Raw genomic sequence first — 24,101 nt, 5'->3', positions numbered from 1 at the left:
GTTTTATGTGTCGGTTTGTCTTTCTGTGTGATTAATGTTCGCTCTTTCACGAGCCTCGATCTTGTATACAAAAGAAAAAAAGAAAAGAAAAAAACCGCCTCTTCTGCTGGATAACGGGAAGAGGCAGAAGAGCTCCCGAGAAGAGAAGAGTCCAAATCGAACAAATCGAACGACCGGAAGAGATCGGAAGAGAGCTCTTCTGCTTCCAGAAGTGCAAATCGCACGCGCCTCAGGATTCGTTTTCAATGGTTGGATTTAAGTGGGCGTGTTCAATGCTCAAATATCAAGGGGCGTGTTGAATGGTTGGATTTGAAAGGGGCGTGCTCAATGCTCAAATTGCTCAATGCTCAATGCTCAAAGCTGAATGCCTCAACTCTGTGTTTGCCTCTAAATCTTGTGTCCCAAACCCATCCCTCTCTGTACCCACCGTACCCAGTCGTACCCAACTGCTCCTGGACTCTGTGTCCTTTCCTCCTGACAAGGTGGAAAAGTTTCTGTCAACCCTCGACTCGGATTCTGCAACTGGACCTGACGGCATCAGCCCACGGGTCCTAAAATCCTGTTCTTCCGCTCTTTCACTCCCTCTCTCTGTTCTCTTCACCTTCTCTTTTGCTCAAGGTCATCTTCCATCTGCTTGGAAATCTGCCAACATCACCGCTCTGCACAAAAAAGGTGCAAAAACAGATCCCAGCAACTACAGACCAATCAGCCTTCTCCCAATTATCAGCAAAGTCATGGAATCCATCATTGCTTCAGATATGAAATCTTTCCTCTTCTCCAATGGCTTGATCTCTGATCATCAATTTGGTTTCAGACCTGGACACTCTACTCTGGACATGCTGCTTCTGCTTTCTCAACAATGGATGGAGGTCCTCAATCCAAACAGGAAATTAGAGCAGTCTCCCTTGACATATCACGTGCCTTCGATACGGTCTGGCACCCCGCTCTGCTCACCAAACTCTCCTCTTTTGGTATCCATGGAAATCTCCACGCATGGCTGGCGGACTTCCTCTCTAGTCATAGTCAACGTGTGGCCCTGAATGGGTTTCTCTCATCTCCTCTTCCTGTTCAGGCTGGAGTTCCACAAGGCAGTGTTCTGGGCCCTGTGCTTTTTCTGGTCTTCATCAATGATCTCTCTGACTCTCTTGAAAATCCTCTGTATCTCTTTGCTGATGACTCTACTCTCTGTCACTCCATTCTTCATCCCTCAGATCGGCAGTCTGCTGCCTCCTCACTCTCTGCAGACCTGGACAAAATCACAGACTGGGCAAACAAGTGGGACATGTCTTTCAATCCTGACAAATCTCACACTCTTATGATGTCTCTCCGAAAAGACCGACTGGACAACCCTCCCATCCACTTTCTGAATAATCCTCTCCAAGAAGTTCTGTCACTCAAGCTTTTGGGTCTCACTATCTGCCATGATCTTTCCTGGGAAAACCACATTTCAAATCTGGCCTCCAAAGCAAGTCGCCGACTGGGCATCCTCCATCGTGCGAAGTCCTTCCTTGGCACACCTGAGCTCCTCACCACATACAAGGCTTTCATCCGCAGCTCAATGGAATACTGCTCTCCCCTCTGGGCTGGTGCTCCTGCCTCACACCTAGCTCGTCTTCACGCTGTTGAAACCAAAGCATTCAGAATCATTGGAATCTCCCGCGATGAAGCTAAATCCAAGGGCCTCTCACTCACTCACCGCAGGCAGGTTGGTGGTCTTTCCATCTTCTACCGACTCCTCTCTGGCCTTGCCCCCCCAGCTCTCTCTGGGCTCTGTCCCGCAAATATTCCTACAGGTCGCACAAGATCTGCCTGCAACCCTCTTATGGTCAAACTGCCAAAATCAAGACTCTCTGCTCACCTTCACTCCTTCATTCCTCTTTTCTCCCGACTCTGGAACAAACTCCCTCACTCTCTTCAATCCCACTCCACCCTCCAGGTCTTTAAAACAGCTGTTCACCACCATCTCTTATCTTCCCCCATCCAAAACCTTGATCTTTTCTACCCCCGCTAATTTCACCCCAATTCCACTTTTTTGAAATACCAACTTCTGTCCTGGAAGTCCTTGGTGTCCTTGTGTTTTATACTTCTCCCTCCACCCCCCCCCCCCCTTCCCACGCCTCCTCCCCCCAAGCCCTCTCCCTTCCACACATCTCCCTGCTCTCAAATGTTGTGTTTGTGTGCTTCCCCTTCTCTCCCCATCTTGTTTTCCACTCCCTCTTTTTATATATTTTGTTTGTCTGGTTGATTTGTTTGTGAAGTAAATGTTAGCTCTTTCACGAGCCTCGATTCAGTATACAAAAAAAAAAAAAAATGTCAGGGAGCGTGTTGAATGGTTGGATTTGAAAGGGGCGTGTTCAATGCTCAAATGTCAGCGGGCGTGTTGAATGGTTGGATTTGAAAGGGGCGTGTTCAAAGCTCAAATGTCAGGGGGCGTGTTGAAAGGTTGATTTTGAAAGGGGCGTGTTCAATGATGTATATTAAGTGATGTGGTTTTACATTTCAGTTAAATTCCTTTAGATACGAAGGATTCACCAAAATAATCAAAGTAAGTTTTGTTGTGCGTTGTTCGTTTAATCAGAAAGTCAATTATTCTTTTCAAGATGGGCCATTGATTGAATGTGTATTTGATTTGTGTACATCCTAATCACATAAGTAAACATTTCCTTAACCTCCGCCACCGCAGGTAGATGGAGGTTATGTTTTCACCCCTGTCTGGTTGTCTGTCTGTTTGTTTGTTTGTTTGTGAACAAGATATCTCAAAAAGGTGTGGACGAATTCGGATGAAATTTGGCAGAGATGTAGCGTATGTGACAAGGACGAAATGGTTAGATTTTGGTGAAGATCCGATTCGGATCCGGAAACTAGAAGTTTTAAAGTGATTCTTCACCATTGGGAGATCGGGCCCAACACGACACACAGCAGGATATCTCAAAGGTATGAACGGATTTGGACGAAACATGGTGGGCACGTTGCGTGTGTGACAAGGACGATTCGATTTCATTTTGGTGAAGATCTGAATATGGATTCGGATACGAGAATTATTTAATTTTTAAAGTGATTTTTCACCATTGAGAGATCGCGAGAAAAGCGAGAAATAACATGATATTAAAGGAGTTATGGACGAGTTATGACTAAACTTGGTGGATGAGTTGGTTTGGTGACGAGAACAAGCCGATTCGATTTTGGTTCAGGTCCGAATCCAGATCCGGCCTATCAGTGGGATAGAAACTACAAACTGTTCAGCCTGGCGGAGGTGTGCGCTCCACCGAGTGCCGTTCTATTTCTTAAAATAATCATTTTTTGAATTGTTTTGCTCAAAGTAAAAGAAGAAGAACACGACCTCGGCGATAGAGATGGACCTTGGGTGGGTTACCATCGCTCTCAGCATTGGATTCGCGGTGTTACTCGTGAGGTTACTACTAGGCGATGGTTCGTCATCTCGTACCCGCTTCCCACCTGGACCCCGGGGTCTCCCCTTGCTTGGAAACCTCCTGCAGGTTGACCTGTCTGCTCTGCCATCGTGTCTGATGGAGGTATGTTACTTCAGTCACTTGATTTACAATGTGTGTACGTTTTATTAATAACGAGAGTTCCGGTACATTTCAAATACACACGAATGGATTTGCGTTTGAACAAGGAACAACGTTTGTCCCTCCGACGTATTATGTATGTGTGTATGTATGTGTATGTATGTGTGTGTGTGTGTGTGTGTGTGTGTGTGTGTGTGTGTGTGTGTGTGTGTGTATGTATGTATTTTTGTGTGTGTGTGTGTGTGTGTGTGTGTGTGTGTGTGTGTGTGTGTGTGTGTGTATGTATGTATGTGTGTATGTATGTATGTGTGTGTATATGTATGCATATATGTGTATGTGTGTATATATATGTATATATGTATGTACGAGCTTGCTCGGTAACGACGCTTATTTTACCTGAGGATAATCACTGCACCTGAGTTTTGTTGTCATGATTTACACCAATCATAATACAAACAATTATTTTGCACAAATGTATTTGTTGTGTTTGTGATATTACATTTTTATAGACAATTTAGGTTGAAGATTTTGGTTGAATGTTTTTTTTTCAAGAAAAAACCCCTCAGCACATACATAGGGGAGGGGTAGGTGCAGACTGGAAGTTTGGGACGATTACACCTCACCACCACGTAATTCAAAACACCTCACCACCAAGTAATTTAAAACACCTCACCACCACGTAATTCAAAACACCTCACCACCACGTAATTCAAAACACCTCACCACCAAGTAATTCAAAACACCTCACCACCACGTAATTCAAAACACCTCACCACCACGTAATTTAAAACACCTCACCACCACATAATTCAAAACACCTCACCACCACGTAATTCAAAACACCTCACCACCAAGTAATTTAAAACACCTCACCACCACGTAATTCAAAACACCTCACCACCAAGTAATTTAAAACACCTCACCACCACGTAATTCAAAACACCTCACCTCCACGTAATTCAAAACACCTCACCTCCAAGTAATTTAAAACACCTCACCACCACGTAATTCAAAACACCTCACCACCATGTAATTCAAAACACCTCACCACCACGTAATTCAAAACACCTCACCACCACGTAATTCAAAACACCTCACCACCACGTAATTCAAAACACCTCACCACCACGTAATTCAAAACACCTCACCACCAAGTAATTTAAAACACCTCACCACCACATAATTCAAAACAACTCACCACCAAGTAATTCAAAACACCTCACCACCACGTAATTCAAAACACCTCACCACCACGTAATTCAAAACACCTCACCACCACATAATTCAAAACACCTCACCACCACGTAATTCAAAACACCTCACCACCAAGTAATTTAAAACACCTCACCACCACGTAATTCAAAACACCTCACCACCAAGTAATTAAAAACACCTCACCACCACGTAATTCAAAACACCTCACCTCCACGTAATTCAAAACACCTCACCTCCAAGTAATTTAAAACACCTCACCACCACGTAATTCAAAACACCTCACCACCATGTAATTCAAAACACCTCACCACCACGTAATTCAAAACACCTCACCACCATGTAATTCAAAACACCTCACCACCACGTAATTCAAAACACCTCACCACCACGTAATTCAAAACACCTCACCACCAAGTAATTTAAAACACCTCACCACCACATAATTCAAAACAACTCACCACCAAGTAATTCAAAACACCTCACCACCACGTAATTCAAAACACCTCACCACCACGTAATTCAAAACACCTCACCACCACGTAATTCAAAACACCTCACCACCAAGTAATTTAAAACACCTCACCACCACGTAATTCAAAACACCTCACCACCACGTAATTCAAAACACCTCACCACCACGTAATTTAAAACACCTCACCACCACATAATTCAAAACACCTCACCACCAAGTAATTCAAAACACCTCACCACACAAAATTTAAAACACCTCACACTCCAAGTAATTTAAAACACCTCACCACCACGTAATTCAAAACACCTCACCACCAAGTAATTTAAAACACCCCACCACCACATAATTCAAAACACCTCACCACCAAGTAATTCAAAACACCTCACCACACAAAATTTAAAACACCTCACCACCAAGTAATTTAAAACACCTCACAACCACATAATTTAAAACACCTCACCATCAAGTAATTTCAAACACCTCACCACCACATAATTTAAAACCTCACCACCACATCATTTAAAACACCTCACCACCAAGTAATTGAAAACACCTCACCACCACATAATTTAAAACACCTCACCACCACATAATTTAAAACACCTCACCACCAAGTAATTTAAAACACCTCACCACCACATAATTTAAAACACCTCACAGCCATAACACACGTAATAAAAACACCTCACCACCACAAAATTAAAAACACCTCACCACCACGAAATTAAAAGACCTCACCACCACAAAATTAAAAACACCTAACCACCATGAAATTGAAAACACCTCACCACCACGAAATTAAAAACACCTCGCCACCACGAAATTAAAAACACCTCACCACCACGAAATTAAAACACCTCACCACCACGAAATTAAAAACACCTCACCACCACGAAATTTAAAACACCTCACCACCACGAAATTAAAAACACCTCACTACCACGAAATTGAAAACACCTCACCACCACGAAATTAAAAACACCTCACCACCACGAAATTAAAAACACCTCACCACCACGAAATTGAAAACACCTCACAGCCACAAAACACGAAATTAAAAACACCTCACCACCAAGTAATTCAAAACTCCTCACCACCACGAAATAAAAAACACCTCACAGCCACGAAACACGAAATTAAAAACACCTCACAGCCACGAAATTATAAACACCTCACCACCACGTCATTTAAAAACCTCACCACCACGTCATTCAAAACACCTCACCACCAAGTAATTCAAAACTCACCACCACGAAATTAAAAACACCACACCACCACGAAATTGAAAACACCTCACAGCCACGAAACACGAAATTAAAAACACCTCACAGCCATGAAATTAAAAACACCTCACCACCACGTAATTCAAAACACCTAACCACCAAGTAATTCAAAACACCTCACCACCAAGTAATTCAAAACACCTCACCACCACATAATTAAAAACACCTCATCACCAACTAATTAAAAACACCTCACCACCACATAATTAAAAACACCTCACAGCCACGAAATTAAAAACACCTCACCACCACGTCATTTAAAAACCTCACTACCACGTAATTAAAAACACCTCACCACCACATAATTCAAAACACCTCATCACCAACTAATTCAAAACACCTCACCACCACATAATTAAAAACACCTCACCACCACGTAATTATAAATACCTCACCACCACGTCATTTAAAAACACCTCACGACCACGTCATTTAAAAACACCTCACCACCACGTCATTTAAAAACACCACCACCACATAATTCAAAATACCTCACCACCACGTGATTCAAAACCATCACCACGTTATTAAAAACACTTCACAACCACGGAAACAAAAGTTTGAGGGAGTCGTTAAGTAACAACACAGACACTGCCCAGATGTGTAGATATATATAGATCAATGACTGTACCCAAGTTGCCGTTTTGTCATGGTTTACACCAATCATAATTCAAACAATTATTTTGCACAAATGTATTTGTAATATATGTGATATCACATTTTATAAACAATTGAAGTTGAAAACTTAAGTTGTAAAAAAAAAAAAAAATCCCGAAAAAAATATATATATTGGAACATTTTTCAAAAAAAAATACCCTTAGGACATACCGACGGGAGAGATATGTGCATACCAGAAGTTTGGTACGATTTCACAAAAGATTGCGGAAGTAGTTCAGTGACAATACAACAAGACAACACAAGACAGACACTGCACAGATATACTGTATATATATTGTTACGGATCTCAACGTCGGCCTTTTTCCCCTTAAGAGGGGGGGATTAATCCCCTTGTGTGCGACTGACCAACGCGAGTCCTGAAGTTGCCCAGCTCCCTCCGGAGAGGCAGGTGAGCAACCTCGTTCGCGACTGCGGACAAGATGTTAATTGCCGAGCGGATTAGCAGCCGCGGCACGAACCATTAGCAAGTAACTAGACCCGATTCCGAAACGTTGGCCAAATCGTGCCACAGGTATTCAATGATGGAAAAGACAAGGACGAACGGATGTGAAGGAAAGAAGGCAAGGTGGGAAGAACAATAATTTATTACTAATATTTACACAATCAAAGGAACCAAGGAGAAGGAAAGATACGAAAATAAAGACAGAAGGATGGAAGGACCAGAAGACACAGCGCAATACTAACTTATCTAAACAGGCTTAACTTATACCCCAGGACAACACAGAAGACGGATGACAATCAGACTTACACAAATGGGGAATGAAGGCAGGAACAAATGGCTGGAAGGGGAGGAAGGTTCAGGTGGTCCACAGAGCTGGAAGGATGCGGGTCCGGTTCGTGTAAACGACAAGGCTCGAGGTGAGCGGCCGCCGACCCTTCTCAATCTCGTTCGCACGGCGGCGTTTCTTCGTAGCAGCGGGTCGAAGCTGCGTGTCACAGGGGGGCTGGACTACGGAGGTCTCAAAGCTGCGGTTTGTTCCTCAACTTTCGCAGTGCTCACACCTCCACTGAACTTGACTTTGTTTCTCCTCCTCCACTGAACTCTCAACAACAACCACTGCTCCTCCTCCACTGAACTCTCAACAACAACCACTCAACTCTCTCCCGGTGGACTGCTGTGTGAGGCTCCGGGCGACGGGTTTTATAGCGCCACACCCTGGAACGTTCGCGAAACCGCCCGATCGTTCTTTCTCCGCCCTCTCAAGCCAAACCCCTCGTGCTTGGTTGGTTGATCGGGGCTGGCTCACTCCTCCTTCCCATGACACGGTGGAGACACGCCTTTCTTCTCCGAGCTGACCGCGTGCTCAATGGAGTTTTGGGGTGAAGAAAACCGCCCAATGCAGTTGGCAATGGATGCTTTGGGAATGGAGGCTTTGGGGAATGAAAGGGAATCTATCTTATTTCAATTCGGTGCAATGCAGAGTCAACTAGTGGGAAACACAGCCTTATACTGACATAGAATAAAGAGATAACTATTTAGAAGGGTATATGGTGGCCTACGTGCTTGTATATGGACTAACTAAGGGGACGACCTATGACCTTTACACTTAAACGGAGGTATTTACAAGGAATCATTACACTACTTAGAGGGTGATATTTACACAAAAAAACACAGGATTCTCAAATCCGCAACAATATATATATATATATATATTTATATATGTGTATGTATGTATGTATGTATGTATGTATGTATGTATGTATATATATATATATATATATATATATATATATATATATATATATATATATATATATATATATATATATATATAGATATATGTGTGTATATATGTATGCATATATTTGTGTATATATGCATGCATATATTTGTGTATATATGTATGCATATATGTATGTGTGTATGTATGTATTTGTTTATGTATGTATGTATGTATGTACGCATGTTTGTATGTATGTCGCTCACAAAATGTTCACCAACCAGAACTGGGGATCTGGTCACATGACAGGAGAAGAGCATTTAGTAACCATTGCCGTTGCATATTTTACTGAAGGGAAATATAATAACCTCATATATAGTCGTGACCAATATTATTGGCACCCTTGCACTTTTGTCAAATCAGTCACAATTTTCTCGAAATATAAGTTGAAATTGACAAAAGTATTTGGTCTCCACAATTCTTTATTTCACTGTTAATATTACAGAACCTTTGTTTTTGATTCAGAACTCAATATATCCTTTTAAATCAGAAAATAAATCGAAATGGCATTGACAAAATTATTGACACCGAACACTTAATATTTGGTAGCACAGCCTTTGGACAAAATAACTGCAGTCAAGCGCTTCCTATAGCCATGAATGAGCTTCCTCCACCTCTCTACTGGAAGTTTGGTGCACTCTTGTTGTGCAAACTGCTCCAGTTCTCCCAGATTTGAAGGGTGCCTTATCCAAACTGCTGTTTTCAGATCTCCCCACATGTGTTCAATGGGATTTAGATCTAGACTCATCGATGGCCACTTCAGAACAGTCCATCGTTTTGTCTTGAACCATTCCTGGGTGCTTTTTAAAGTGCCTTTGGGGTCATTGTTCTGCTGCAAGACCCATGACCTTCGACGGACACCGAGCTTTCTGACAGTGGGTTGAACATTGTGCTCCAAATGCCTTTGTAATCTCCTGATTTCATGATGTCAAGCACACATTAAAGGCACCCTGTGCCAGAGGCAGCACAGCAACCCCAAAACATCACTGAACCTCCTCCATGTTTGACTGTAGGGAAGGTGTTCTTTTCTTTGAAGGCTTCATTTTGTTTTCTGTAAACATGGAGATGATGTGCTTTACCAAAAAGCTCTAATTTGGTCTCATCTGCCCACATTCTCCCAGAAGGGTTTTGGCAAACTCCATTCGGGCTTTCTTATGTCTCTCTCTCAAGCAGCAGTGGGGTCCTCCTGTGTCTCCTTTCTTTGAGATGGTGATGGATGGTGCGATTTGAAACTGTTGTACCTTGTGTCTGAAGGTCAGCTTGAATCTGTTTGGCAGTTGATCGAGGAACGAGTACCCTCGAGGTTGATCGAGTACCCTCATCCCTCTATACAAGGGGAAAGGTGACGCTCTGGACGGTGGCTCATATCGAGCGATAAAGTTATTGGAGCATGGAATTAAGGTGTTGGAAAGGGTGTTGGAGAAGAGGATAAGGAAGAAAGTGAAGATCGACGAAATGCAGTTTGGATTTATGCCATGGAGAGGAACGACAGACGCGCTTTTTATTGCAAGGCAGTTGCAGGAGAAGTACATGGAGAAGTGGAAGAAGTTGTTTCTTGGGTTTGTTGATCTGGAGAAAGCATTAGATAGGGTTCCACGCAAAATCGTGACATGGGCACTGAATGTTACCAAAGTGTTACCAAAAGAAATTACCAAAGAATACCTGCATAGAACGTGGCTGGTCCTGAAAACATACCTATCTCCAAGGAACAAAATCAAAGCCATAAACCAACTTTCAATACCAGTATTCTCGTGCGGTCACAGAATAATAAACTCTCCACAATCAGAAATCAATAAACTGGATATCAAAACATGGACACCCTTCACAATCCACAAAATGTTTTACAAAAATCAATGCATCCTGAGAATGTACCTGCCGAGATGAGGAGGTAGCGACTTGATGGAGCTCAACCAAGTGCACACAATGACTACTGTAGGATTAGCTGAATATGTAAAAAGTGCAATAGTCTACTGAATCCGATTTGTACGCAGACATGAAGACAGCAAACCAGAGAAGGTATCCCTAACCCACCGAGCAAAAATTTCCAAAGACAGGTGCAAATGGAAGATGTCACACAAGAAACCGAAACAAGGAGTGCAGTAAAATATAAAACAAAATACTGATAGCTGCCCAATTCTGTGTCTTGGACCTCAGACGGTGTTTACACCAAGCTAGGTGCGCATGCCGATGACGTGGCAACAAAATCGGACGTACTGCTGGTCGTCGTGGTCAGATGTTATGCTCGCGTAACTGACTCCTGACCGTTCTGGCACTGATTGGTCGCAAGCCAGGGATGTTGCAAGTTGTCGAACTTGCTGTCTGGAACCAAATCCAAAGGTGCATCAATGGTTATCCTGCGAACGTGGCGTCACATTTGGTTGCCCAGAACGTGGATTGCTCTGTTGTTGCCAGTTTGCTGATAACTTCTCCAGATTGGCTGTATGGTGTTCCGATGAATTGCAAAAGGCCTAGCCGCCGCAACTTTTTGTGGCATTCCTGTCTCAAGCACGCCAATAGCATGTTGAAGTTTATTTTAGAAAAGGTGTGGCATCACATTTAGACGTCAATAAAAATGTTCTTCACAGCTGGTTGCGTTGGAATTTGCTTAGTACCACGTGTAGCAGTCTCACATGACTCAGTACATGTGCATGGCAATTTGTGAGTGCATTGCACAGTACGTCCATGCAAATTCCAGATATTCATGGGTAAACTTAGGAACATGTCAAGGCACATGTTGGCTGACCATGATATTGCTGGGGTACATCTCAGTACCATTATATGTAAAAAAAAATTATAGTGCACCTAAACTTTTTCCGTGAGTATGTATACAGGATACATATCGACAATGGGGCATTGTGTTTGGATGGATGGGGTTGTGCAGGGCATAAACCATACTGACATGACGTCATAAAATGGTCATTCCTGATTTATTGATCAAACTTGTATGAGTCTTCGGACACAAAGCTTTGATCCTGCAATTAAAGAATGTTCTGAGAAAGAGAGAAAAAAGATAGTCTCTGTAGATTCATGGTTCATGGAAAGAGGCTTATATTACATGATATCACTGCTCTGATCCTCTTAACAGGTTTCCAAGAAGTACGGACCAGTATTCAGCATACGCCTGGGTGGAGACACAGTTGTGGTGTTGACAGGGTACCAAGCGGTGCGGGATGCACTTATTGGAAAAGCAGAGGAATTTTCAGGTCGACCTATCATTCCTATCGTACAATATTTGGGCATTGACAAAGGTGAATAAGTAGTTGCCGAACGGCTTTCTTTGTAAGGATCTATTTTAAATATGACAAATACTGTTGAGCAATCCCTTAAATGTACATACTGCTGGCTTTTGCTTATGTGCTGTTTGTCTTCATTTTTGTCATGGCAAGATGGAGAAGAGATTACTCAGCTCACGTTATTGTCTGTATTTTGTCTCCATTAAAACACTTCTTGTCCACAGTGCTATGTATTTCTACCTTGATATTATTTTCTTGTCCGCAACAGATATTATTTTCTATTCAGACATGCCAGACATTCACCAATTATTTATTTTGACTTCCTGCACTCCGATGGTCAATTTGGACTCCTATGGTCCCTGCACTCCCAAAGTGGTCAAGTTGGAATGGAATAGCCAAATTTTGCTGCATCAACTCGACCTGCCGCTGATCTTATCAACTCTAAGCCTTTCATGTTAATCGACTACTGAACTACCTGTACTACTTTAATGGCCTTCATTATTGCCACCTTGTGGGTTTGGCTGGCAAAAGTATTTCGCATGAGTATAACAAAGCTAGAAGAATTCCTTACAATCTGTTTTAGGTGCTAGTTGAGCTTGAGCTGAAGATGCAAAAAAAATATTTTCTCGGCTCAGTCATCAGAGCTTCGTGACATCAACTGGAGTTGCCAATAGAACAATGATGGGAGAAATTGTTAGAATTGTGTGAATAAACAATTTATTATGAATGCCAGCAGATTTTTTTTTTTTTTTGGTACACTGAATCGAGGCTCGTGAAAGAGCTAACATTTATTTCGCAAACAAATCAACCAGACAAACAAAATATATATAAAAAGAGGGAGCGGAAGACAAGATGGGGAGAGGAGGGGAAGCACACAAACACAACATTTGAGAGCAGGGAGATGTGTGGGAGGGAGAGGGCTTGGGGGAAGGAGGCGTGGGAAGGGGGGGGGTGGGGGTGGGAGAAGTATAAAACACAAGGACACCAAGGACTTCCCGGACAGAAGTTGGTATTTCAAAAAAGTGGATTTGGGGTAAAATTAGCGGGGGTAGAAAAGATCAAGGTTTTGGATGGGGGGAGATAAGAGATGGTGGTGAACAGCTGTTTTAAAGACCTGGAGGGTGGAGTGGGATTGAAGAGAGTGAGGGAGTTTGTTCCAGAGGCGGGAGAAAAGAGGAATGAAGGAGTGAAGGTGAGCAGAGAGTTGATTTTGGCAGTTTAACCGTAAGAGGGTTGCAGGCAGATCTTGTGCGACCTGTAGGAATATTTGGGGGACAGAGCCCAGAGAGAGCTGGGGGGGGGGGGCAAGGCCAGAGAGGAGTCGGTAGAAGACGGAAAGACCACCAGCATGCCTGTGGTGAGTGAGTGAGAGGCCCTTGGAGTTAGCTTCATCGCGGGAGATTCCAATGATTCTGAACGCTTTGGTTTCAACAGCGTGAAGACGAGCTAGGTGTGACGCAGGAGCACCAGCCCAGAGGGGAGAGCAGTATTCCATTTAGCTGCGGATGAAAGCCTTGTATGTGGTGAGGAGCTCAGGTGTGCCAAGGAAGGACTTCGCATGATGGAGGATGCCCAGTCGGCGACTGGCTTTGGAGGCCAGCTTGGAAATGTGGTTTTCCCAGGAAAGATCATGGCAGATAGTGAGACCCAAAAGCTTGAGTGACAGAACTTCTTGGAGAGGATTATTCAGAAAGTGGATGGGAGGGTTGTCCAGTCGGTCTTTTCGGAGAGACATCGTAAGAGTGTGAGATTTGTCAGGATTGAAAGACATGTTCCACTTGTTTGCCCAGTCTGTGATTTTGTCCAGGTCTGCAGAGAGTGAGGAGGCTGCAGACTGCCGATCTGAGGGATGAGGAATGGAGCGACAGAGAGTAGAGTCATCAGCAAAGAGATAGAGAGGATTTTCAAGAGAGTCAGAGAGATCATTGATGAAGACCAGAAAAAGCACAGGGCCGAGAACACTGCCTTGGGGAACTCCAGCCTGAACAGGAAGACGAGATGAGAGAAACCCATTCAGGGCCACACGTTGACTACGACTAGAGAGGAAGTCCGCCAGCCATGCGTGGAGATTTCCATGGATATCAAAGGAGGAGAGTTTGGTGAGCAGTGCGGGGTGTCAGACCGTATCGAAGGCATGTGATATGTCAAGGGAGACAGCTCTAATTTCTGTTTGGCATTGAGGACCTCCATCCATTGTTGAGAAAGCAGAAGCAGCATGTCCAGAGTAGAGTGACCAGGTCTGAAACCAAATTGATGATCAGAGATCAAGCCATTGGAGAAGAGGAAAGATTTCATATCTGAAGCAATGATGGATTCCATGACTTTGCTGATAATTGGGAGAAGGCTGATTGGTCTGTAGTTGCTAGGATCTGTTTTTGCACCTTTTTTGTGCAAAGCGGTGATGTTGGCTGATTTCCAAGCAGATGGCAGATGACCTTGAGCAAAAGAGAGGGTGAAGAGAACAGAGAGAGGGAGTGAAAGAGTGGAAGAACAGGATTTTAGGACCCGTGGACTGATGCCGTCAGGTCCAGTTGCAGAATCAGAGTCGAGGGTTGACAGAAACTTTTCCACCTTGTCAGGAGGAAAGGACACAGAGTCCAGGAGCAGCTGGGTCTGGGTGGGTATGGTGGGTACAGAGAGGGATGGGTTTGGGACACAAGATTTAGAGGCAAACACAGAGTTGAGGCATTCAGCTTTTTCATGTGCGGAGTCAGCCGTGTAGCCGTTTGAGGTGAGGGAGGGGATGGAGGGGGAACAAACACCAGAAACAGATTTGACCAGGCACCACCAGGATTTGGAAGAGGGAGACAGATAAGAGAGTTCGGTCTTGAGAACGGAGAGATATTGTTTCCTGGCTCTCCTGAGGGTGGACACACACTTGTTTCGGGCTTTGTGAAAGGAAATGAGATTTCCTTCCGTTGGATTTGCTTTCCAGGAGACGAAAGCAAGTTATTTCTGGGCAACAGCCTCACCACAAGATTCCATGTACCATGGACGGGAGGAAGGGTATGACATCTGAAGACGAGATGGGATAAATCTGTGCATGAGAGAGAGCAATTTATTTTGGAAGAATTCTCAGGATGAGTTGATGTCAGAGGCGGTAGAGATGGGAGACCAGTCCAGATGATTGATGGCTGCTTGAAGACCGTGCCAGTTGGCCTTAGTGAAATTCCAGACTCGTCGACACTGAGGAGGCTCTCTGAGAATGGTCAGAGAGATGTCCACTTTAACAAGCACATGATCAGATGAGACGATTGGAGCAGAAGAAGAGCACCAGACATTTTCAGGGAAGTTAGTCATAACCAAGTCCAGAAGAGAAGATGCTCCGTTGACTGAGATCCGGGTCGGGAAATTGACAGATTGTGTCAGTCCCAGTGAGTCGCTGAAGTCCTTTGCTGAAGAGCCATGGCTTGTGAGAGAGGAACCCACACCCAGCAAACTGGCATGGTGACAATTGAAATCACCACATATGAGGAAGAGAGAGTTGGGATGGGTTGATAGAAGTTGGTCCATATTATCAGACAGCGAGATGTAGATGGAGTCATCACTGTTTGGTGGACGGTACAACACACATATGAACAAAAGGTGGGAGCGAAGGGGCAGCCAGAGCCAAAGGTATTCCTGGGGGTGAGGTGGAGAGAGGGCAGTGCAGGGCGAGTGGGGAAGAGAGTTTTTTTTATAAAGATAGCAACCCCACCTCCAGGACGAGGCTCAGGTCTATCATACCAGAGGAGGGAGTAACCTGGGAGAGATACCAAGGAATCAGAGACATCATGAAGGAGGAAAGTTTCGGTTAAGCAGATCACGTCTGGTTTGTCAGAAGCTACCTGTATGGAGAGATCAGTCAAGTTTGAGCGAAGGCCCGGATGTTTGAGGTCCATACCGTTAATGAAGAGGAAGGGGGAGCATCGGATACAGAACAGGGGGGGAGGGGTAGGATACGATGTGGAAGAGGAGGAAGAGGTAGCGAGAGCTGTTGAAGGTGTGTCAGAGATTTCAGAATAGCTTGGAGAAAGGGAAGAATGGGGCGGACAAAAGGTTTGATGGTGATTGGGTGAGGCACAGTGAGGTGTTATTTGAGGAGGGGGAAGAGCGAGGCAGAAGGTTGGGGGAGATGAAGGTGAAAGTTGGAAGGGGGAAGAAGCGGGGAGGACGCTTTGAGGAGGAGGGGTGAGAGGGGAGTCTAGAAGGGGACGAGCGAGGGAGAGTCTCGGAGGGGAGGAGTGTGGGGGGAATTTAGGAGGGAAGGGGCAAGGGGGGAGATTTGAAAGGGATGGGTGATGGGGAAGATTTGGAGGGGAGGGGCAAGGGGGAAGATTTGAAAGAGATGGGTAATGGGGAAGATTTGGAGGGAGGGGCAAGGGGGTAGATTTGGAGGGGAGGGGTGATGGTGAAGTTATGGAGGGGAGGGGTGATGGGGACGATTTGGAGGGGAGGGGGAAGGGGGAAGATTTGAAAGGGATGGGTGATGGGGAAGATTTGGAGGGGAGGGGCAAAGGGGAATATTTGAAAGAGATGGGTGATGGGGAAGATTTGGAGGGGACGGGCAAGGGTGTAGATTTGGAGGGGAGGGGTGATGGGGAAGTTTTGGAGGGAAGGGGTGATGGGGAAGATTTGTAGGGGAGGGGCAAGCGTGAAGATTTGAAAGGGATGGGTGATGGTGAAGATTTGGAGGGGAGGGGCAAGGGGGAATATTTGAAAGAGATGGGTGATGGGGAAGATTTGGAGGGGAGGGGTAAGGGGGTAGATTTGGAGGGGAGGGGTGATGGGGAAGATTTGGAGGGGAGGGGTGAGATTGGATTTTGAAAAGTATACGATTAATGGGAAACTAACATTTATTGCAAAATTAGTTTCTTGAGACCTTCGAGTCAAAAATATGTTTGAGGACGCTGAAGGAGGGGTGGAGTGCAGGAGAGTTTCGGGAATGTAGAAAAGAGGAACTGTAAGAGATGGAATTTTTTTTTGGAATGAATAGATTTGGTGAGCAAGTCGAAAGCATCCTTTTATAGAAGAAGAAGAAAAAGGTGTTATAATATACGACAGAATACAGTTCTTCAGGGGAAAGTTTAAACATTTTTAACAACGTGATCACGTGATCACGAACAACGTGGTCGAAGAACGAACGAACAAATAAGAACAACAAATAAACGAATAAGAGCAGAGAAAGAAATATATATATATTTGTTTTTTTTCTGAGTTGAGATTTTAAACAAGGAAGTATGGGGTGAAAGACTGGGACAAAAAACAGGGATCGAAAGTAATTGCAGCGCAATCGACGAACCGTTGAGAGAAAAACAAAGCCTCAAGGTTGGGCACGGAAGCCTACTAGGCCTCAGAATACGCAACACGAATTAACCGACGATTTTGTTTGCAGGTATGAAAAATTAACACCGAGAATCTTACTAAAGACACACTATAAGTACACACCGAAAGATAGATACAGTTACGACAAAAACACAATTGTGAAAAAATTACTTAACTTCGAAAGCGTGAGCGCATGGACAGCTTCGAAAGAACTTGACCTCCAATCTTACTCATGAATGGTTGTTGATCTTCTTTTTCTCCATTAAATTACTCAGAAAAACTCGTGCATAATTCGTTCTTCGTTTGTCCAGGATTGTTGATGGGCAGCGGTGACTGGCATCACACCTTGCGCCGCTTTTCAATCAGTACGCTGCGGGATTTTGGAGTTGGCCGGCGTTCCATTGAGGAACGCATTTCAGAGGAGTCTGAGTTTTTATTAAGACGCATATCTACTCTAGAAGGTAAGTGCTGATTATTATATTATAATGTTATCATTATAATAATATATTATTATAATGAAGCAAACTTATTTCGTTATGTATTTTTATTTGTGACCAAAACGTCTTCTTCTTCTTCAAATATATATAAAAACCGATTAACACGGTCCATGAAGCCTTGAGGTGGTGAAGCTGTGTGACTATATATCTATCAATTACGTACTGTTTGAATATCGGTTTCATACTTTTCTCAATTAATTTATGTAGTCTATTATTTACGTATGCTTATTTTGTGTTGACATCTATATAATATTTTCCATAGGTGATTCTGTCTGTGAGTCTGTCTGTGAGGCTGTCTGGGGGTGTGGCCTCTGCCGTTGAGGGAGTAGCTCCACCCATTCTGGAAGAGGCTTCAAAAACAAATATCCACCATTTTGTTTGCAGGCATAGCTTTGAGGCCTCTTTTGTTAGGCCCGTGGTGTCTTGCTCTCTCTCTCACAGTTTTATTTCAACTCTAATTCGATATCTCATTTCATTTTTCATAGTCGCTAACATGGTTTTAGACTCGGTTGAAAAAAAAACGGGAATAAAATTTGATGAAAGTTTCCATTTATAGAACGAAATGCATTTTCAAAGGTCTATAACATAGAAGGCCATTGACACTCTCTCACGCCTTTACCTCCACTCTAACCCGCCATCTGATTTCATTTTTATCGATGGTTTTAGACTCGGTGTCAGCAATAATTGAGAAAATTCACGCACACATGGTAAAATGCCGAGATATATTAAAAAATCATGGCACAATATATCATACACCGCCCAAATAACTCAGAAGGGAAAATGCCGAGATATATTCAGCATTCGCTTTTTCTTTTCCGTTAAGATATATTGCTTTTCCGTTTGATGACAGTCGTCACAAAAAAGTCAACATCGTGGGGAGAGGGGCAGAGCTTCGTTCGAAATTGCCAACAGATATTTCTTCGTTCCAATTTCATTCATTCCATCGATGTAATTCACATGTGTAAAATAAATAAATGAACACAGACGGGAGATTGCTGAGAGATATTTTTTCGTTCTTATTTTATAAGCTATGTGCATGTACACTTTAAAGAAGTTTATGTCTTTAACTTTAAAAATGTCATTTTGCATGCTGTAACCAAAAGAGTAACTTTGGTTTTCGTGGGACAGAAATGTGCAATGTAATGTTCTTATACACCGCCCAAAATAATTTTTTCCAAGGCTGTATCCTTTATATCGTCGGAATGTTTCATTCTTTCGATGTAGTCACAATAAAAAGTTGCAATTAGGTACAGTCACATGAAAAAGCAAGTACACCCCATGTAAAGTTTTTACTTTTTCAACATATTTCAACATACAGCTATTTGATCTTCATTTCAACAATATTGATATACTGAAACGCAAAAGAAACTTACCACCTTTGAAACCTTTAAATATCAACAATAACACTGCAAGTAGTAAATGTGTGAACTTATTTGTGGACAATAGTGTCCTCACTGTCAGACAAAACGGTCACGGATGGTCACTTGAACCTTCAATGGTCACTTCATAGCACAGCTGTTGAACAGCCGTTTTGACTGTCAGTGATTAGCCAAGGGGTACGGGATGATTTTAATGAGCTGCACGTGATGTCTTGATATTGGCTTTAAAAAGGCCAGTGCAAAATGGGCATTTCAATCAACATGCCATGATTGTCAAGGGATCAACGGCAGCGTGCTCTGGGCATGCTGCAAGGCGGACTGAGCTACCGTGAGGTGGCACGTCGCCTTGGCTGTTCACACCAGACGATATCGGCCCTGGTGGACAGAGACACCCTCCACAACTCTGCAGATGACAGACCTCGATCAGGGAGGCCAAGAGTCACCACTGCAAGGCAGGACAGACAGATGGTCCGAAGTCACCTGCGGGATTGATTCCGTCCAGCATCCCGCACTGCGGCAGAAACTCTGGGGCGTGCAAACCCACGGATCTCCAATGATACTGCACGAAGACGACTGCATGAATATAGTCTGACTGCCAGAAGACCATACAGAGGCCCCGTGATGACGGCTGCCCATCGCCGCAACCGACAGAGATGGTGCCAGCAGCATCAGCGGTGGACCTTGGCGCAGTGGAACGAGGTCGCTTTCAGCGATGAGTCAAGGTTCTGTGTGGACAGTCCTGATGGGCGTGAGCGTGTCTGGAGAAGAACTGGCAAGTGATATGCCAATTGTTGCGTGCGTCAAGCCAACAGGTGGGGTGGCCCAAGTGTGATGGTGTGGGCCGCCATATCAGGCCGGTACAGGACGCCACTGGTGGTTGTGGATGGGAATCTTAACGCCCAGCGGTATGTGGATAACATCCTCGACCTCATCTGCTGCCATTCCTGTGAGACCACCCAGAACTGAGAACCTTTCAGCATGACAACGCTCGTCCCCATGCTGCTCGCTTTACCACTGCATTTCTCCAAGGCGAGAACATCAACACCATGCAGTGGCCTGCGCTCTCCCCTGACCTGAATCCCATAGAGCAAACCTGTGGGATGAGCTTGGGAGACGCGTAGTTGGCACGGCCAGGACACGGGCAGAGCTGCTTCAGACATTGAGGACTGAGTGGGACAGAATCCAGCAGCAATCCATCCAAAGGAGGTCTCGTCTCTTCAAAGCTGTCCATGCACGCTCGCTTTCGAAGTTAAGTAACTTTTCACAATTGTGTTTTTGTCGAAACTGGTCTTGTATGTACCTATTGGGGTGTCTTTAATAGTATTCTTGGCGTTGGTTTTTTGTACCTGTGTACAGAATCGGCGGTCTTTCTAATCGTGTATTCTGAGGCCTAAGTGTAGTACTAGGCTACTGTGTCCAACCTTGGCTTTAGGCTTTGTTTTTGTCTCAGCGGTTCTCCGATCACGCTGAAATTTTTTTCCGGTCTCTGTTTTCACGGTCTTTTCATCCCATACTTCCTTGTTTTAAAATCTCAAAAAAAAAAAAAAAAACCCAAAAACATTTCCTTCCGTTTTTATTCGTTTATTCGTTCTTAGTTGTTCGTTCGTTCATTCTTCGACCACGCTGTTTGTGATCACGTTGTTAAAAAATGTCTCATCTGAACCCTGAAGACCTGTATTCTGTCATTTTCTATAACACCTTTTTCTTCTTCTTCTATAAAAGGATGCTTTCGACTTGCTCACCAAATCCATTCATTCCAAAAAAAATTTCCATCTCTTATAGTGCATCTTTCATCCATTCCCTAAACTCTCCAGCACTGCATCCTCCCTCCAGCGTCCTCAAACGTATTTTTGACTCGAATGTCTCAAGAAACTCATTTTGCAATAAATGTTCGTTTCCCATTAATCGTACATTTTTCAAAATCCCATCACCCCAAAATCCCATTTCCCATCACCCCTCCCCTCTAAATCTACCCCCTTGCCCATCCCCTCCAAACCATCCCCATCACCCATCTCTTTCAAAGCTTCCCCCTTGCCCCTCCCCTCCAAATCTTCCCAATCACCCATTCCTTTCAAATCTCCCCCCACACCCCTCCCCTCCGAGACTCTCCCTCGCTCCTCCCCTCCTAGACTCCCCTCACACCCCTCCCCCTCAAAGCGTCCTCCCCGCTTCTTCCCCCTTCCAACTTTCACCTTCATCTCCCTCAACCTTCTGCCTCGCTCTTCCCCCTCGTCAAATAACACCTCACTACGCCTCTCCCAATCACCATCAAACCTTTTGTCTGCCCCATCCTTCCCTTTCTCCGAGCTATTCTGTAATCTCTGACACACCTTCAACAGCTCTCCCTACTTCTTCCTCCTCTTCCACATCTTACCCTACCGCTCCCCCCCCCCCCTGTTCTGTATCCGATGCTCCCACTTCCTCTTCCTTAACAGTATGGACCTCAAACATCCGGGGCCTTCGCTCAAACATGTCTGATCTCTCCGTACAGGTTGCTTCTGACAAACCAGACGTGATCTGCTTAACAGAAACTTTCCTCCTTCATGATGTCTCTGATTCCTTGGTATCTCTCCCAGGTTACTGATATGATAGACCTGAGCCTCGTCCTGGAGGTGGGGTTGCTATCTTTATAAAAAACTCTCTTCCTCACTCGCCCTGCACTGCCCTCTCTCCACCTCACCCCCAGGAATACCTTTGGCTACGGCTTCCCCTTCGCTCCCACCTTTTGTTCATATGTGTGTTGTACCGTCCACCAAACAGTGATGACTCCATCTACATCTCGCTGTCTGAGAATATGGACCAACTTCTATCTACCCATCCCAACTCTCTCTTCCTCATATGTGGTGATTTCAACTGTCACCATGCCAGTTGGCTGGGTGTGGGTACCTCTCTCACCAGCCATGGCTCTTCAGCAAAGGACTTCTGTGACTCACTGGGACTGACACAAACTGTCAATTTCCCGACCCGGATTTCAGTCAACGGAGCATCTTCTCTTCTGGACTTGGTTATGACTAACTTCCCTGAAAATGTCTGCTGCTCTTCTTCTGCTCCAATCGGCTCTTCTGATCATGTGCTTGTTAAAGTGGACATCTCTCTGACCATTCTCAGAGAGCCTCCTCAGCGTCGACGAGTCTGGCATTTCACTAAGGCCAACTGGCACGGTCTTCAAGCAGCCATCAATCATCTGGACTGGTCTCCCATCTCTACTGCCTCTGACATAAATTCTTCCTGGGAATTCTTCCAAAGCAAACTGCTCTCTCTCATGCACAGATTTATCCCATCTCGTCTTCTGTTGTCATACCCTTCCTCCCGTCCATGGTACACGGAATCTTGTGGTGAGGCTATTGCCCAGAAACAACTTGCTTTCGTCTCCTGGAAAGCAAATCCAACGGAAGGAAATCTCATTTCCTTTCACAAAGCCCGAAACAAGTGTGTGTCCACCCTCAGGAGAGCCAGGAAACAATATCTCTCCGTTCTCAGGACCGAACTCTCTTATCTGTCTCCCTCTTCCAAATCCTGGTGGCGTCTGGTCAAATCTGTTTCTGGTGTTTGTTCCCCCTCCATCCCCTCCCTCACCTCAAATGGCCACACGGCTGACTCCGCACGTGAAAAAGCTGAATGCCTCAACTCTGTGTTTGCCTCTAAATCTTGTGTCCCAAACCCATCCCTCTCTGTACCCACCGTACCCAGTCGTACCCAGCTGCTCCTGGACTCTGTGTCCTTTCCTCCTGACAAGGTGGAAAAGTTTCTGTCAACCCTCGACTCGGATTCTGCAACTGGACCTGACGGCATCAGCCCACAGGTCCTAAAATCCTGTTCTTCCGCTCTTTCACTCCCTCTATCTGTTCTCTTCACCCTCTCTTTTGCTCAAGGTCATCTTCCATCTGCTTGGAAATCTGCCAACATCACCGCTTTGCACAAACAAGGTGCAAAAACAGATCCCAGCAACTACAGACCAATCAGCCTTCTCCCAATTATCAGCAAAGTCATGGAATCCATCATTGCTTCAGATATGAAATCTTTCCTCTTCTCCAATGGCTTGATCTCTGATCATCAATTTGGTTTCAGACCTGGACACTCTACTCTGGACATGCTGCTTCTGCTTTCTCAACAATGGATGGAGGTCCTCAATGCCAAACAGGAAATTAGAGCAGTCTCCCTTGACATATCACGTGCCTACGATACGGTCTGGCACCCCGCTCTGCTCACCAAACTCTCCTCTTTTGGTATCCATGGAAATCTCCACGCATGGCTGGCGGACTTCCTCTCTAGTCGTAGTCAACATGTGGCCCTAAATGGGTTTCTCTCATCTCCTCTTCCTGTTCAGGCTGGAGTTCCACAAGGCAGTGTTCTAGGCCCTGTCCTTTTTCTGGTCTTCATCAATGATCTCTCTGACTCTCTTGAAAATCCTCTGTATCTCTTTGCTGATGACTCTACTCTCTGTCGCTCCATTCTTCATCCCTCAGATCGGCAGTCTGCTGCCTCCTCACTCTCTGCAGACCTGGACAAAATCACAGACTGGGCAAACAAGTGGAACTTGTCTTTCAATCCTGACAAATCTCACACTCTTACGATGTCTCTCCGAAAAGACCGACTGGACAACCCTCCCATCCACTTTCTGAATAATCCTCTCCAAGAAGTTCTGTCACTCAAGCTTTTGGGTCTCACTATCTGCCATGATCTTTCCTGGGAAAACCACATTTCCAAGCTGGCCTCCAAAGCCAGTCGCCGACTGGGCATCCTCCGTCGTGCGAAGTCCTTCCTTGGCACACCTGAGCTCCTCACCACA

General features: G+C 44.6%; 1 protein-coding gene across 1 annotated transcript in view; it reads left to right on the top strand.

The window, feature by feature from the left end:
• Positions 1-3,401: 3,401 nt before the first annotated feature.
• LOC137434346 (cytochrome P450 2F2-like) overlaps positions 3,402-24,101 on the top strand; it is a 122,220-nt gene continuing 101,520 nt past the window's right edge. The window contains exons 1-3 of the mRNA XM_078785437.1: positions 3,402-3,533; positions 11,985-12,147; positions 17,748-17,897. Of these exons, the coding sequence (XP_078641563.1) occupies positions 3,528-3,533; positions 11,985-12,147; positions 17,748-17,897 (319 nt within the window). The 5' untranslated portion in view covers positions 3,402-3,527. The remainder of the gene's footprint in view (positions 3,534-11,984; positions 12,148-17,747; positions 17,898-24,101) is intronic.

The sequence above is a fragment of the Myxine glutinosa genome, chromosome 10, assembly GCF_964187855.1.
Source record: "Myxine glutinosa chromosome 10, kmMyxGlut1.1, whole genome shotgun sequence".
NCBI classification, from domain to species: domain Eukaryota; kingdom Metazoa; phylum Chordata; class Myxini; order Myxiniformes; family Myxinidae; genus Myxine; species Myxine glutinosa.
This window is presented reverse-complemented; position numbering and strand designations above follow the sequence as displayed.